This window comes from Scomber scombrus, chromosome 4 (assembly GCF_963691925.1).
Source record: "Scomber scombrus chromosome 4, fScoSco1.1, whole genome shotgun sequence".
Taxonomy (NCBI): Eukaryota; Metazoa; Chordata; class Actinopteri; order Scombriformes; family Scombridae; genus Scomber; species Scomber scombrus.
In genome coordinates this window covers 6,412,938-6,426,499 of record NC_084973.1, presented here as the reverse complement: position 1 = coordinate 6,426,499, position 13,562 = coordinate 6,412,938, and the positions used below count along the sequence as shown (strand labels likewise).

The window sequence follows — 13,562 nt, the reverse complement described above, 5'->3', positions numbered from 1 at the left end:
TGCTCAGGTGCTGTTGGACTGCGGACATGTGTCGCCCATCATTTTTGCTGTGTGGCACCATTGGCGCCACTTGAGATTCATCAGCAACCATTTGCCCATCTGATCATGTTTTATCAGAGCTGTCTGATTGTTTAGCACAGTTTATTAGTAATTTCACCTTTTTTGTCTCTATTATGTTGATCACAAGAATCGTATGCCGTTCAAAATGCGGCTAGTTGTGCTTGTCTTTATAATGTTTTTTGGATTGTGAATACATGCACAGAACACTCATTCATATTGGCTGTCAGGGATAGTCTTTGCGGTGTGCAACTTTTAACAGAACACGTGAGGCCACAAGTCAGTTTTAGTCAGAGCTAGTTCTTTAAAGGTTGGCTTGGTGGCTCTTAGGGTGCTGACACATTGAAACTTATTATCACACCCACAAAGTTAGACATCATTTGAGGCTATTCTGGCTCTAAACACCAGCTGCTAAAGATGAAATTGGCTTAACTGTTACTCTCTTCCTGTGTAGGTATGGAGAGAAGGGGGATGCCGTCCGGATTGAGAAGGTGGTGTACACGGGCAAAGAGGGAAAGAGCTCGCGGGGATGCCCTATTGCTAAGTGGGTAAGTAGCATCAAATCATATCACATCTGTGTGGGTGCTCTGAAAGTCCCTCATAATATATGAAAAGAAGCAGTAGCCTGGGCAGCATAAGTATCTTTTATTTTTTTGTTTCTCGCTTTTTGAGTTACATTTTGTGACCCATAACTTTCAAAGATGATGTTTTTAAAAGTCAACAACTCTAAAACTATCAACCACTCATTGCAACTTAATTGTGCTCAAGTGAGAGAAAGAAAAAGAAAGGGAGACAAAGAGATATTTTAGATACTTGTCTCACCTGACAACAATAATTAACAACAGATTTATGCAGCGTGTGTTTGTGGGTATGTAAGTGTATAATAAGGAGTCCTGGTGAGACACCTAGACAAATAAATCAGTTGGAGGTCTTACTTTATAACAACAGCCGGGCTTCCCCTCCCCGTGTCACCCCTGACATTCTGCTAATGACTTCATGGATTCAAAACAGTCATCTTACTGAGGGAGGGTGAGTATGGTGTGTGTGTCTGTGTGTATTGGAGAAAGAGAGGGGGTGTAGAAATAATACAAGCAGAAGAGAGTACTTATTAAAAGATAATTTGCTCTGGTAAAGAAACCAGTTGTGTGTAAACAATTCACATGTAAACAATTCACCATTTAGCATCATAAGCAGATTTAAGATTGGTCTCCAGTCACCGAAGCATGTCAGATAGTACAGGTCAAACTGTGTTGCATTGTTCCTTGCACTGTATTTCAGAAGCACGTGTGTGCTAAATGTTGCTGTTTTGTAAGCACAAATATTTATTAGTAACAAATACAGTAACTCTAATATTAGACAGAAGTATATTTTGCAACTGCCAGAACTGTAAATAAAGGTGTTACTGTTAAAGTGGCCTGGATGAGTAAAAGCTAAATCCATGATGAACTCTGTTTCCTATCAGGTGATTCGTCGTGGCAGTGAGACAGAGAAGCTGCTGTGTCTGGTGCGTCACCGTGCAGGTCACCACTGTGCAAACGCTGTCATCATCATCCTCATTATGGCCTGGGAAGGTGTCCCAAAGCCCCTGGCTGACAAACTGTACCGTGAGCTTAGTGGCACCCTCACCCAATTTGGCAACCCCACCAGTCGACGCTGTGGCCTCAATGATGAGTGAGTAGCTGATGGGTACTTGTCAATCTCAGAACTCATTGGCTATATGTCTGATGACTATTAAGCCTCTAGGGGGGACGGCTTATATTTCAGGGGGTTCCATTGTAGCCAGTGGATATCTGGATAACAGATATCAGGACCAAGTTGTTGTTTACAGTCCGATTAGCAACTTGAGACGGTCCAGATGACATTTCAGCTAACCTCTATCAACACATATTTGTGTATGAAATACAACGATCTACAAACAGAGACCAGAATGCTTCTGGTAACAAAATCTTCTCCCATTGTCTACAGATTCTGCATTTAGTTTTGGATATCTGTTTATAAAGATTAGATACTCTTTGCACTGGTTTGCTAACATACACATTTATAAATGTGCAGATGGCAGGAAATTGATGTACCTTCACTGCACCTGCATGTCCTGTATTTTGTTTCATGGAGACGTGCTCAAATTTTTGATCCCAAGTCATCTTTATCAGAATTTTCCAAGGATTTTTTGCTGAAAAACATGCTTAGCTTTAGGGAAAAATTCTGACAAGGTGGGAGTCTATGGTCTAATTTATGCCTGTGTGTGCGTCTGTGTCAAGGAAAAGTTTAAGACTTCCAGGGGCTTAATTCAATTCAGTTTGTCTACACTCAAACACAGAATTATGCATACATCACCAGATGTGTATACATTAATGTTAATGTGTCCTCCAAAAATTAAGCCATGAATGAATGTTGACAGACCCTTGTTTGACTTGGTTTAGAAATAACCCCCACTTAATACAAAACAAAAAAAAAGTCTTATTTCCTTGCTATATACAATAAACTGTGTTAGCCTATTTAGTAATGGCACTTAAGTATGTCAAATTGCATATGTTTGTGTTATTCATATCAATTTCAGATCAAATATTTGTTCTATGAAGCTTGTGACAGGCTGGGATGATGTGCTGTTAACATTGATACTCCAAATACAATTTCTCTGTGACATTGTTGTATCTCAACTTATAGTGTGCACATGATGTAAAGCATACAGGGGAAACCCAATTTAACATGAAAACTGAAGATGCTCACTGTCTCCCCCTGCAGTCGTACCTGTGCGTGTCAAGGCAAGGACCCTGACAGTTGTGGTGCCTCCTTTTCCTTTGGCTGCTCCTGGAGTATGTACTTTAATGGCTGTAAATACGCCCGAAGCAAAATGCCACGCAAGTTCAGACTACAAGGAGAACGTCCTGAAGAGGTACTCATCATATGAAGACTCTTTCTTTTATGGAATTATATAATATATATATATTATATATATTATAATATAATGCCAACAAACAACTAGTCAGTGTTTTTCACCATTGATATGATGGGGATGGTGCCTGATTGACATCTTGAAGCCCTCTTTGTATTTATGAAGCAGGGTCAAGTGATATTTGTAATTTTGTGTTATTTTAAGCTACCATTGTGGAGCTCTGTCACCGTATTTTGTACTTACCTGTGATCCATGTTCTTACTTGTCAGGAGGACAAACTCAGGGATAACTTCCAAGATCTGGCAACTGAGGTGGCTCCTTTGTATAAGAGGCTGGCCCCACAGGCCTACAGTAACCAGGTTTGTGCACATGCAAATATCCTTCATTTTACATTTATTTACAAGTGTGTAAACCCTCATTCACATAAGCATGCAACCGCCCAAAGACTACACTCAGTAGGGGCCCCAATGAGGATGTAGTGCGCGACCCACCTGGGCACTCTCTAAAGTCTCTGAACTTTCTCTATTCATTTTCTGTGGTAGTTCTTATCACTACAAACGTAATCCCATCTCTGACCACAATGTAGGTTGCAATGGCAGAGTGGCACTGTCTGTATTTCCGCTCATTGACTCAGCAGGAAGTGAAGATTGCATAAGCTGCAGTTCAAAGTTTATGAGAACTTTAGCCAAAATATGAGTTATTTGTGTCTTCTTATGTTTGTGGTGATTGAAACTCGCAAGACGAAGTTTCAGCCTTTCTGAGGCTTATTAAAATTTATTTGCTTTCTGCATGGATGAGGCCAGACTTTTTAACCTCACTTTAGTGTGTGTTTAGCCGGACATAAACATTGATGAGACAAAGTGGTTGGCAAGTTTGCCACCATGAAGGAGAGGAAGATGAAGTTTTAAAAAGGGACTGTGAGATGTACAACATTCGTTAACCTGTTCAGATTAATTTGTTCTGTAGAGGATGGTGGAATGCACAGATGGCCTACAATAAAATACAGTAGGTTGAGTAAGGACAACAATTAGTGAGTGAAATGTAAATACTTAGTCTTTATTAACTTACATTTTGAAGAACTGTTAAGTTAATATGTTGTTAAACTCCATGTTTACTGCATCTCTTCACCTTTCTGTGTGACGGTCTACTTTATTGTTTGAATCAACAGACCTTGTACAGTGTTGTAGACTGCTATGTCTATTTTAGGTTTATTTAACTCCTGTGTAAGAAAGGTACTGGCCTGTTGCTGTCTATTGGTGGTGGTGCTGAACCGTTTGAATGTGACTGGCAACCTGTTTTCTTGTTTTTTCTTCAGAACAAGCTTGTCTGATAAAGTGGCTTCACTGTATGTTTTCTTAGGCATAGGCTTGCCTGGCCCAAAAAGGGTTTATTTATGGACAGGATATATCAGCTATCATGAATTTTAAAATGACTTAGTAAGAAAAGCCCCTCAAGAATTCTCCGCCCCCTCTGTGTTGACAGTGTAGCTCTGCCCTTGCTAACTCACTGAGGCCTTTTACACAACAACAACCTAATGCAGCCACCAGTTACACCTTTCATCTTTCTCACGCAAAATTATTCATACTGGACACCAGACCACCCTGACCTCGGTAGAAAGAAGTGCTGCCTTTAACTGATGCATGTCTGTATCTTGGATGAATACAAGGTAATTAAAATATTAGTTCCCTCCTGTAAAGTCATCTCTGTCTTCCAACCTTAGTGCCTGACAGAGGCTAAAGCTCCAGAGTGCAGGCTGGGTTTAAAAGAGGGCCGACCGTTCTCTGGAGTTACTGCTTGCATGGATTTCTGTGCCCATGCTCATAAGGACCAGCACAACCTCTACAACGGTTGCACAGTGGTAAGATCACTTACTTTAATCTTAAATTTGTATTTTGGTGTAGTTTGGCACAGTTTACATTTCTTCTTGTCCCTCAACCCTTCTGTCTCTCTCTGTTAGGTGTGTACGTTAACCAAGGAGGACAACCGTAAAGTGGGGGAGATCCCTGAGGATGAACAGCTCCATGTGTTGCCTCTTTACAAGGTCTCACCCACTGATGAGTATGGCAGTGAGGAGGCCCAGCGCCTCAAGATGAAGACAGGAGCCATCCAGATGCTTCAGGCTTTCCGCCGAGAAGTACGAAAGTTGCCCGAACCTGCCAAGTCCTGCCGACAACGCCGTCTGGAGGCCAAGAAGGCTGCCTCGGAGAAGAAGAAAAGCAAACTCCTGCAGCAGACGGGGGGGACACCAGACAAAACAGTGGTCAAGGCTGAGGTCTGCATCACCGACTCCCCTCTACCCCAAGGCAATAAAGGTTAGTCACTGTTTTGTTTTGATTGCATTTGTAACAAACCTTGATTGTGTTCAGTGTCTATCAATAGCCATCTAACAGTAAGCTGTTACAAATTATATTAAATTGCTTGACATTGGACTTTGTCTTCTAGCATTTGACAAGTTAGGTCTTGTTTGTAACTTACCTTTATCTTTGTTTTAAACATCCAGCAATTATAAAACAAGAGGTGAAGCCCAACATCAAGAAGGAGCCCTTCAATGGATCAATAGATGGATACCCTGTGCAGACAGCAGACCCATTCAACAACGTCTATCCACACCCTGCCTACTATGCAAGGGGAGGCCTCCCCCCACCTGGCCAGCCCTCTGCAGCAGACCCAGTAAACGGTTACCACCATAATCTGCCCGCAATGCACTATGGCTACTACAACTACCCCCCTAATGCACTTTTCCCCCCTAAGCTGAGGACCTACGAGGGTCGAAATGGCGGTAAGGCTGTCCAGGTAGACAAGAAACCTGACATTCAGAGTCTTCAAAGCCTTCAGGCCAGACTGGCCCAGTCCATTCCTGGCCACCCAGAGCAAACCAACCAAACAAATCACAGCGCTTACACCCAGCCTCTTGACTACAACCAGTCCCGTCCTTCCTCTGTCTCCTCTGAGCTCTCCAACAGAGGCACTCCAGTCATCAAACAGGAGCCTATGGATGTTCCACTCTATGAAGGTGTGGTGCTGAGCCAGGCTGGTGCCAACACACCTAGCACCACCCACCAGCCTGCTGCCTGGCCAGGGCTCAAGCTTAATGGAAATATTGTTCCCACAAGTTGGGACTGCCATCTAAATCCTAAACAAAACCCTGAAGCGTCATTAGTGAACCCAGACAAGCAGCAGTTTCACCAGCATCCCCAGCAGCGGCAGCCCTCTCCTTACCCCCAGCAGTGGTCACCCTACCCTGGTTCAAATACCCCAATGGCTTCCCCTGCCCCTTCACCATCCCTGCAGATACCTCCCTCTCCATCTCCCTCTCCTCACCTAGGCACAGCACTCCCGGGTAACATACACCCAGGGTCCCCACGCCCTCTAACCCCACGCCCAAGCACCCCTCACCCAGGTACTCCACAGCCTGGCACCTCTCACTTAGGCTCAGTTACACCACAGCCAGGCACCCCCAGGCACTGGGCCAGCCCTGCTCCTAGCCCCCAGCCGAATCCATGGGCTATGGGGCCTGCAGCATATAGCCCTGGTTTGAAGCACAGCAATCCTGCAGGAGCCTATGCTGACAAGATCTGGGCTAAAACCGGTGAGAGTCGGTGTTCTACTCCCCTTGGGCTCCAAGAGAAGGCCTGGAGGTCTTGTGGAGGTTCAGTGGCAGGCAGTACCCTTTCCCCTGCCCCGGAGGGCCGCCTCTTCCCAGATGCCCTGCAGCAGTCAAATCAAGCTGGCTGGGACCCCAGCCGAGCTGAGAGTGATGTTGAGAGCAACAGGGGTCGTGAATATGATGACGATGAGGTGTGGTCTGACAGCGAGCACAACTTCCTGGATCCAAACATTGGTGGTGTAGCAGTCGCACCAGCTCATGGCTCCATCCTGATTGAATGTGCGCGTCGGGAACTACATGCCACCACTCCACTCAAAAGGCCTGATCGTTCCCACCCCACCCGCATCTCCCTGGTCTTCTACCAGCACAAGAACCTCAACCAACCCATGCATGGCCTGGCTCTATGGGAGGCCAAAATGAAGCTACTGGCAGAGCGAGCACTCCAGAGGCAGCAGGAAGCAGCTCTCCTTGGCCTCTCCCAGGAAGAAATCAAGGCCCTCAGCAAGAAACGTAAGTGGGGTGCTACAATGGCAGGGGCCAGTCCAGGACCTGGACAATCAAAAGACAAGAGAGAGGGGCCAGTGACGCGGTTAGCCCCCACGTTCCACACCAACTCTATGGTTACTGTGTCTCCCTATGCCTTCACCCGCCTCACTGGGCCCTACAGCCACTTTGTTTGAGGTCAGACAGACACAAACAGACCGATAACTACGGAGTGGTGCAGTGGAGGGCTGGAGAGAGTGTTGAACAGGATGAATGTCTCTCAGCCGTCCCGCAGTCTAGCGTCTCTCCATCCTGCCCCCTCCGCAGTCCACTTAGAGGAGGGGACATTTTTATTGTTTTTTACCTCATGTCAGGCAGTGGTTTGGGCTTCAGACACACTGCCTGTGGTGCTCTTCCTCTCTCTTCCCTGGAGAGGAACTCCATTGCTCTTGTTTATAGAATTTTAATGATTCTAATTATTGCTATTATTATCAATATTATGATTGCTATTGTTACTGTCAATGTTGTTATTACAGGTATTATTATAATGAAGACTTGTTTGTTTTTTATTATTGCTGTTTTCATTAATGTTATTATTAATGATGTGATTGTTTTTGGTTATATATTTTTTTAAATCAATTAGTCTGAGTCAGTCAGACTCAGACATTTCCTTTTTCCATGTTTGGAAAATGTGTACCCTTTTTTCCTTTGTTTTTGTGTCAATCTTCCAGCTGTAGAGGAGGAGTCATTATCTGCCTGGCAGGACAGCAAATCAATACTAATCAAATATATAAAAAGCCTTTCCTGTAGGCTTGCCTTAGATATTTATCTCTATATTGACTATATACAGATATGTATCTTTTATTTCAATAATCTGGTTTAGGACAATTCCAATTATTATGAACCTGGGCTTTAATTTCTTAGTTTTGGTCAGTAGTTTTGAGGATTGTGTTTAAATTAAAATTACTTGAAGGCTGATGTAGCTACAGTTTTCTAGCAGCATTCTAATACACTAAACACAGTCTGCTGGAACATACGTCTCTGTATATTCTTCCAACAAGGACCCACTGAAGTCAATTGTCAAAGCAGTATAGTGTATGGCAAAATCATCCCCTTGAATTTTTCACTGTAACAATCAGTCATACCTTTTTGATTTAGGTCCTCTTTCAAATTGAGGTTAAAAAAATCCCATTCTGACCACAGCAGAAGAATACTGCTTGGTTTCAGCTGTTGCATGTTTGCTTTGTAGTAATCTGGTAATATCTGAACTAAAACACCATAATGCATAAAGCATAAAGTAGGAAAATAATGATCAGGTTCAAAATAATTGCACTTGACTTTTAAGCCACTTTGGAAGTAAACTTTGCTGATTCTCTTGGCATTAACTGATGTGCTCCTCCTCCTCTTCTACACCCCTCCAGCTTTCGACTGGTGCTCAACTTCCAGCTCTGATTGAATTTCATTCCACCACTCTTCATGGCACTCAATGCTGTATTTAGGTGCTCTAAATCTGGCTCATGTAGTATTTGCAAGTACATTTTTCTTGTTTGACCTAGGTGGAGTAGTAGAATGAATTGATGTATTACATTCAGATTAGCCACATAGGTGCCGGAAATTTGCCATGCAAAGAATTATTGAATTGTTGATTTTCTTTGTTCATTGTGTTTTCGAAGTGGCAAACTGTACATTTCTAGTGCTCCACAGAGGCTAAAACAAATGATCAATATTGCTTGTGAATGCAACTTGACTCAGATCTGCTATTACCATATAGAGATGGAACAGGTGGCACTCTTTATCTTCCTATAACATTCAAGTAGGGGTGAGCACTTCTCAGTGTAAACTCTAGATGGCAGCAGTGACTGCCGTTTCATAGTGGTGTGTACAAAACCTACAAGCACTTACTGAAAATCCATTCAGAAACCAGTAAAGCTTTGCCTTGCTGCTTTACTCATCCATGGCCAGTAGAGGGGGATCTTACACCCTGTTTGCTAGCCATAGAAGGGCCTCACAAAAGCAGCCTATGGCAAAGTTAATCTTTGTCCCATTGAGGCACAAATGTGAACAAAGTCAGGAGTTGCCTTTGGGAAACCCATCCCAGGTTAGAGCAGAAGAAGCCGTGTTGGGACAGCAGTGCTTTTGGTGATCCTACACACACTCTGGTGCTCTCCTATTATACTTGATATACTGTGAAGGGCCCACTCCTCCCTCTGCATGGTGCTGTCATCTTCAAGCAGAATGAGGTGTGTCCTTCTGCAGGCACCTTGTCACATCAGAACCAGTCTACTCAAGTACTGGTTCCTTCTGAGGTGCTTTGCTTTTGTCTCAAACAAAGTACACTGTACAGGGCAAAGAAAGCACAGTCATTCAATGTATTGTTGGTAACCCATAAACTTTGGTTATTACAGACAATATATTGTATTGAGAGATAAAGGGATACCTTGGAAGATTACTGTAGCTTCTGGGAGTTGGCGTCAAATGCAAAGGCATGAATCAATGAATCTCTCACTTTGTGTGTGTGTGTGTGTGTGTGTGTGTGTGTGTGTGTGTGTGTGTGTGTGTGTCTGAAAATGACACAACTGCATTTGTGCATGAAAGAAAAGAGCCAAAGAGAGAGACTATTTGATAGCCTGGTTGTGTCCCTTAAATTACTAATTTTTAGTTCCTCTCCACCAACCATGTCACTGTTTGAATCATACGATTCAAATAGTGACATGGTTTTGTTGCAAAATGTGGTGAAAGTGAAAATGAGTGAGTCATTTGAGTGGATGCAGGCTGTCTCCTGGATGCTGAGTGGTAGTTTGGGTCAAGGCCCTGGTCATCTGTGAAAGACCCTGTTACCCTAGAACCTCTCCCGAGGGTCTCCAGCTCTCTACCTCACGCTGTAGAGACACTGGTCACAATCACAACTTGCTACTGAGGGCAGAGAATCATGCATATGTCCCTTTGTGTGCTCTAGATCTCCACACTCATTTTAACCTGCTTTTTTTTGTTCTTTTTTTTTTTTTTTTTTAATTCTTATTTATTACTACATGGTGATGATGATAATGATTGTCTTTGATGGGTTTTTTTCATCTTTTTTTATATAGCTAATACAAATTGTACATAGAGAAGAAAAGATTTATAAAAGCACTTTTAATCTTGATTTTAATGACAAAAAGAAAGAGCCGATTATTGACAACTTGAAGCTTAGTTTTTTTGGGTTTTTTTTAATTTTCTCAAGAGAGAGATGAAAATGTAAATATTAAAATATTTAGGTAAGATTATTTAACTGGTGAGGATAGTAACTAAACCATGAATGACTAGGGTGTATTTTGAAGTCTTTGAAAGCCCTTAACAACAGTAAACAACACTTGGTCCCAATGTGTTGTATGTACATGTGTGCTTAGTGACACTGCTGTTTTGCTTTCATAAGTACTGTACTCCCTGTCAGCATGTAACTGGCAGATATCTGTCACTTTCTAAAACAAATTGATTAGCCCAACTATATGACATGAAACCACACTTTTCTCACTCACTTACAACAGTCCACATAACTTAAGAATCGCCCATTTTTATCTGCAAAAAGTATGAATTTTCACACAGCATCACAAATGAATGACAATATCAAATTTGAATTGAAGGCTGAAAAATAGCAAGATTGTAACGTTGTGGTACTCGGCATCAGTGGTCTACTGCCGGTATGCTAAGGAAATATTTGAAACAGTTGCCCTTCACTGGATGTACTCTATGTCAATTAAAGGAATAGCTTGACACTTATTTTCTACCTTGTTGTATGATTAGATTGATACCACTCTCATGTTTATGTTAAATATGAAGCCAAAGCCAACAGCCAGTTAGCTTAACTTAGCACGAAGACTGGAAGCAGGGGGAAACTGCTAGCCTAGCTTTATCTAAAGGTAGCAAAATCCACAGATTAGCGCTTCTAAAACTTGCTTATTAACACATTATATCTCCTTTGTTAAACCTGTACAAAAAGCAAAAACATGAATTGTCCGTTTTAGACTTTTGTATTTGTATGGACTTAACAAGATGTAATGTGTTAATTAGAGAGATTTGGAGGTGCTGGTAGGCCAACTTTGTTACCTTTAAATACAACCAGGTTAGTTGCGTTTTTATGCTAAGCTAAGTCAACCATCTGCTGGCTGATTCTTCATACAACTGTACAGACATGAAAGTAGTATCAGCTTGGGCAAGAAAGCAAATAAGTGTATTTCCTAAAATGTATCCCTTGAATAGGACTTACTTGAGTGGCCATTCAAAGCTAAACCATGATCATGTGCATAACCCCTTTCCAAAATTGGGATGTTAAAGAATATTCGGGTAGTTGCAGGACCGGTCTGAAGTGAATCAGTGAGAGATGTTTAGTGAGTTTTAGCCCAGCAATCTTTGTCAGTTGTGTTAGACTATCAGGTAAGAGACTGCCTCCCTGCTTGTTTAAATGTATCTCTCATTATTATCTACTCTAGTTCTCATAATAGTAAGTATGCACTTGGCAGAAAAATTATGACACACCTGTGAAAGACACCAGGTGTTTCATTTTGTAACGATATTTCCTTATTGGACATGTACACCATGGTCAACAGTAGATTGGCTGGGATTGGTACAATATGCCATAACAGGGCCGTCTCTTAGTTTTTTGGACATATCAGATGTCCAATTGAGCCCATCTTATTTTTGAATCATGCATGGCCCACATTACACACACACACACACACACACACACACACACACACACATACAGCCACACACACTTGCCTAAGAACGGGTGCTGAGGATAAAGTGATATCTTATTAACTTTGTAAATTTCTAAATGTGTCACGAGTTTGGTGGATGGTTCTCATGAGAAGCGCCACCTCCCAAACACGTACCGAGATGGGGGGGGGGGGGGGGGTCGGTCTGCTGGTGCTATGATGCTACACCATAAATTCACTGTGTAAAAAAAATAATAATATGAGGGATAAATGATTACCACAAATATTTTTCTGAGCTCTTAGAATGTCAAGAGAATTATACTTTTGATTACAGCAGTTTCATAGGATTGGAAGCTGCCGTGGTGCTGACTTTATGAAAAGTCTTTTGTTACAACGCTATAAATTTACATCTCTTTTTGAGGGCAGGGGGGCACTCGAACAGTTGATTGCATTCTCTATTAATATTCATTCCACATTGTACTTGACCTCATTTGAACTAAGATGAGATATAGAGTCATATTATATGAAGACTGTTATCTGGGTCTCATGTTTGGTACAGCGCAAGTACCAAACGTTGTACATGTTCACGTTAAGAATGCTAAGATATTTGATCGATACAAGAATAGCAATTGTGTACTGCCTCCCTCTTCCTCCCCTTAGTCATGCACTTCCTTTTCTCAACCCCTCTCTTTCTCCTAACAACTTATATATTTTGTCTTTCTCTCATGCACACACACATAAACATAGACAAACATATGCATCTCACTGTGTATGGCCCACTTTTAGAAGTCTATTAAACACCTAATTTAATGAACACTCTAAATTTGGGATAGAGACTTGGACCCTGGTCCATACACATAAAAAAAGAAAATCTACCTACACAACTGGCAGCTACATTCCTTTTTGAGTTCTAGGATCATTCTTGGTTCTTTATTTTTCATGTCAAGGATGCAGTATGTAAAAAAAAGTGTTTTTGTTCAGTCTCTCTCTCTTTGTAGCTGTATGGTGTATTATGTGAATACATAGTGTATGTGGTAAAAACTCCACAATATTGTTTTATGTTGCGCGATAAATAAATACATTGAAGTGAAACATGTTTGGTTATTTTCTGGTCAACTGATTCTGATTGATTGATTACAGGGGTGCAGTGATGGCCAAATTAACACTGCAGAGTTCTGACAGTTTGTATTTTTTTTCAATGGGACACTAGTATGAATAATTTTACTGATTCATGCCTCCACTTCAATTACTAACCTCCAGGTAGTCTCATTACATGGATGTAATTGGAGTCATTTTTGAAGCTCCAGGTAGGGCACTTAACAATTACTGTAATTGCTATCCTCTTGCTTCCCTCTTCCATGCCACTCTGACATTCAGAAGAACACAACATTTTTCCAAAAATAAAGACCACAAATGCAAAATGTGTCTGAGAGTTAGCAAAGTCTATTGCAGGTCCATTTACTGCTTTGAAGGTTAGGATAAGTGCTCTGCTGTCATGTGTATGGGCAACCAGAGGAAAAAGTTCAGGGGAGAAAAGATTTCCATTCTAGCAGCAGTGGTCTGAATGATGTGTGTGACAGGGCTGAGGGAGGACAGAGACAAAGACAGAGAAATTGTTGAGTCTTGAGGATATCAATCAAAATCTTATGGAGAGAAAAGGACAGATTCTGGCTATGTTGCGTGGCTGTAGAAAAGCAAAACACTTCATTTTTAGTTCAATTAAAGAATACGTCATTCATCCCTCAAGGTGCAATTTGAGTCAAGCAAAGTTTGCAAACAAGTGCACATGCAATTCATTCAAAGAGTTTAAATACACAAGGATTAATGGCAG

At 41.8% G+C, this 13,562-nt stretch overlaps 1 protein-coding gene across 2 annotated transcripts in view; it reads left to right on the top strand.

The window, feature by feature from the left end:
• The window catches only part of tet3 (tet methylcytosine dioxygenase 3), a 35,949-nt gene extending 23,126 nt beyond the window's left edge, over positions 1–12,823 (top strand). For both annotated transcript variants that reach the window (XM_062417096.1, XM_062417094.1), the window contains exons 4-10: positions 512–605; positions 1,520–1,728; positions 2,800–2,950; positions 3,220–3,309; positions 4,671–4,808; positions 4,908–5,262; positions 5,451–12,823. In XM_062417096.1, coding sequence (XP_062273080.1) covers positions 512–605; positions 1,520–1,728; positions 2,800–2,950; positions 3,220–3,309; positions 4,671–4,808; positions 4,908–5,262; positions 5,451–7,237 — 2,824 coding nt within the window. In that variant the 3' untranslated portion in view covers positions 7,238–12,823. The remainder of the gene's footprint in view (positions 1–511; positions 606–1,519; positions 1,729–2,799; positions 2,951–3,219; positions 3,310–4,670; positions 4,809–4,907; positions 5,263–5,450) is intronic.
• The last annotated feature ends 739 nt before the right edge of the window (positions 12,824–13,562 follow it).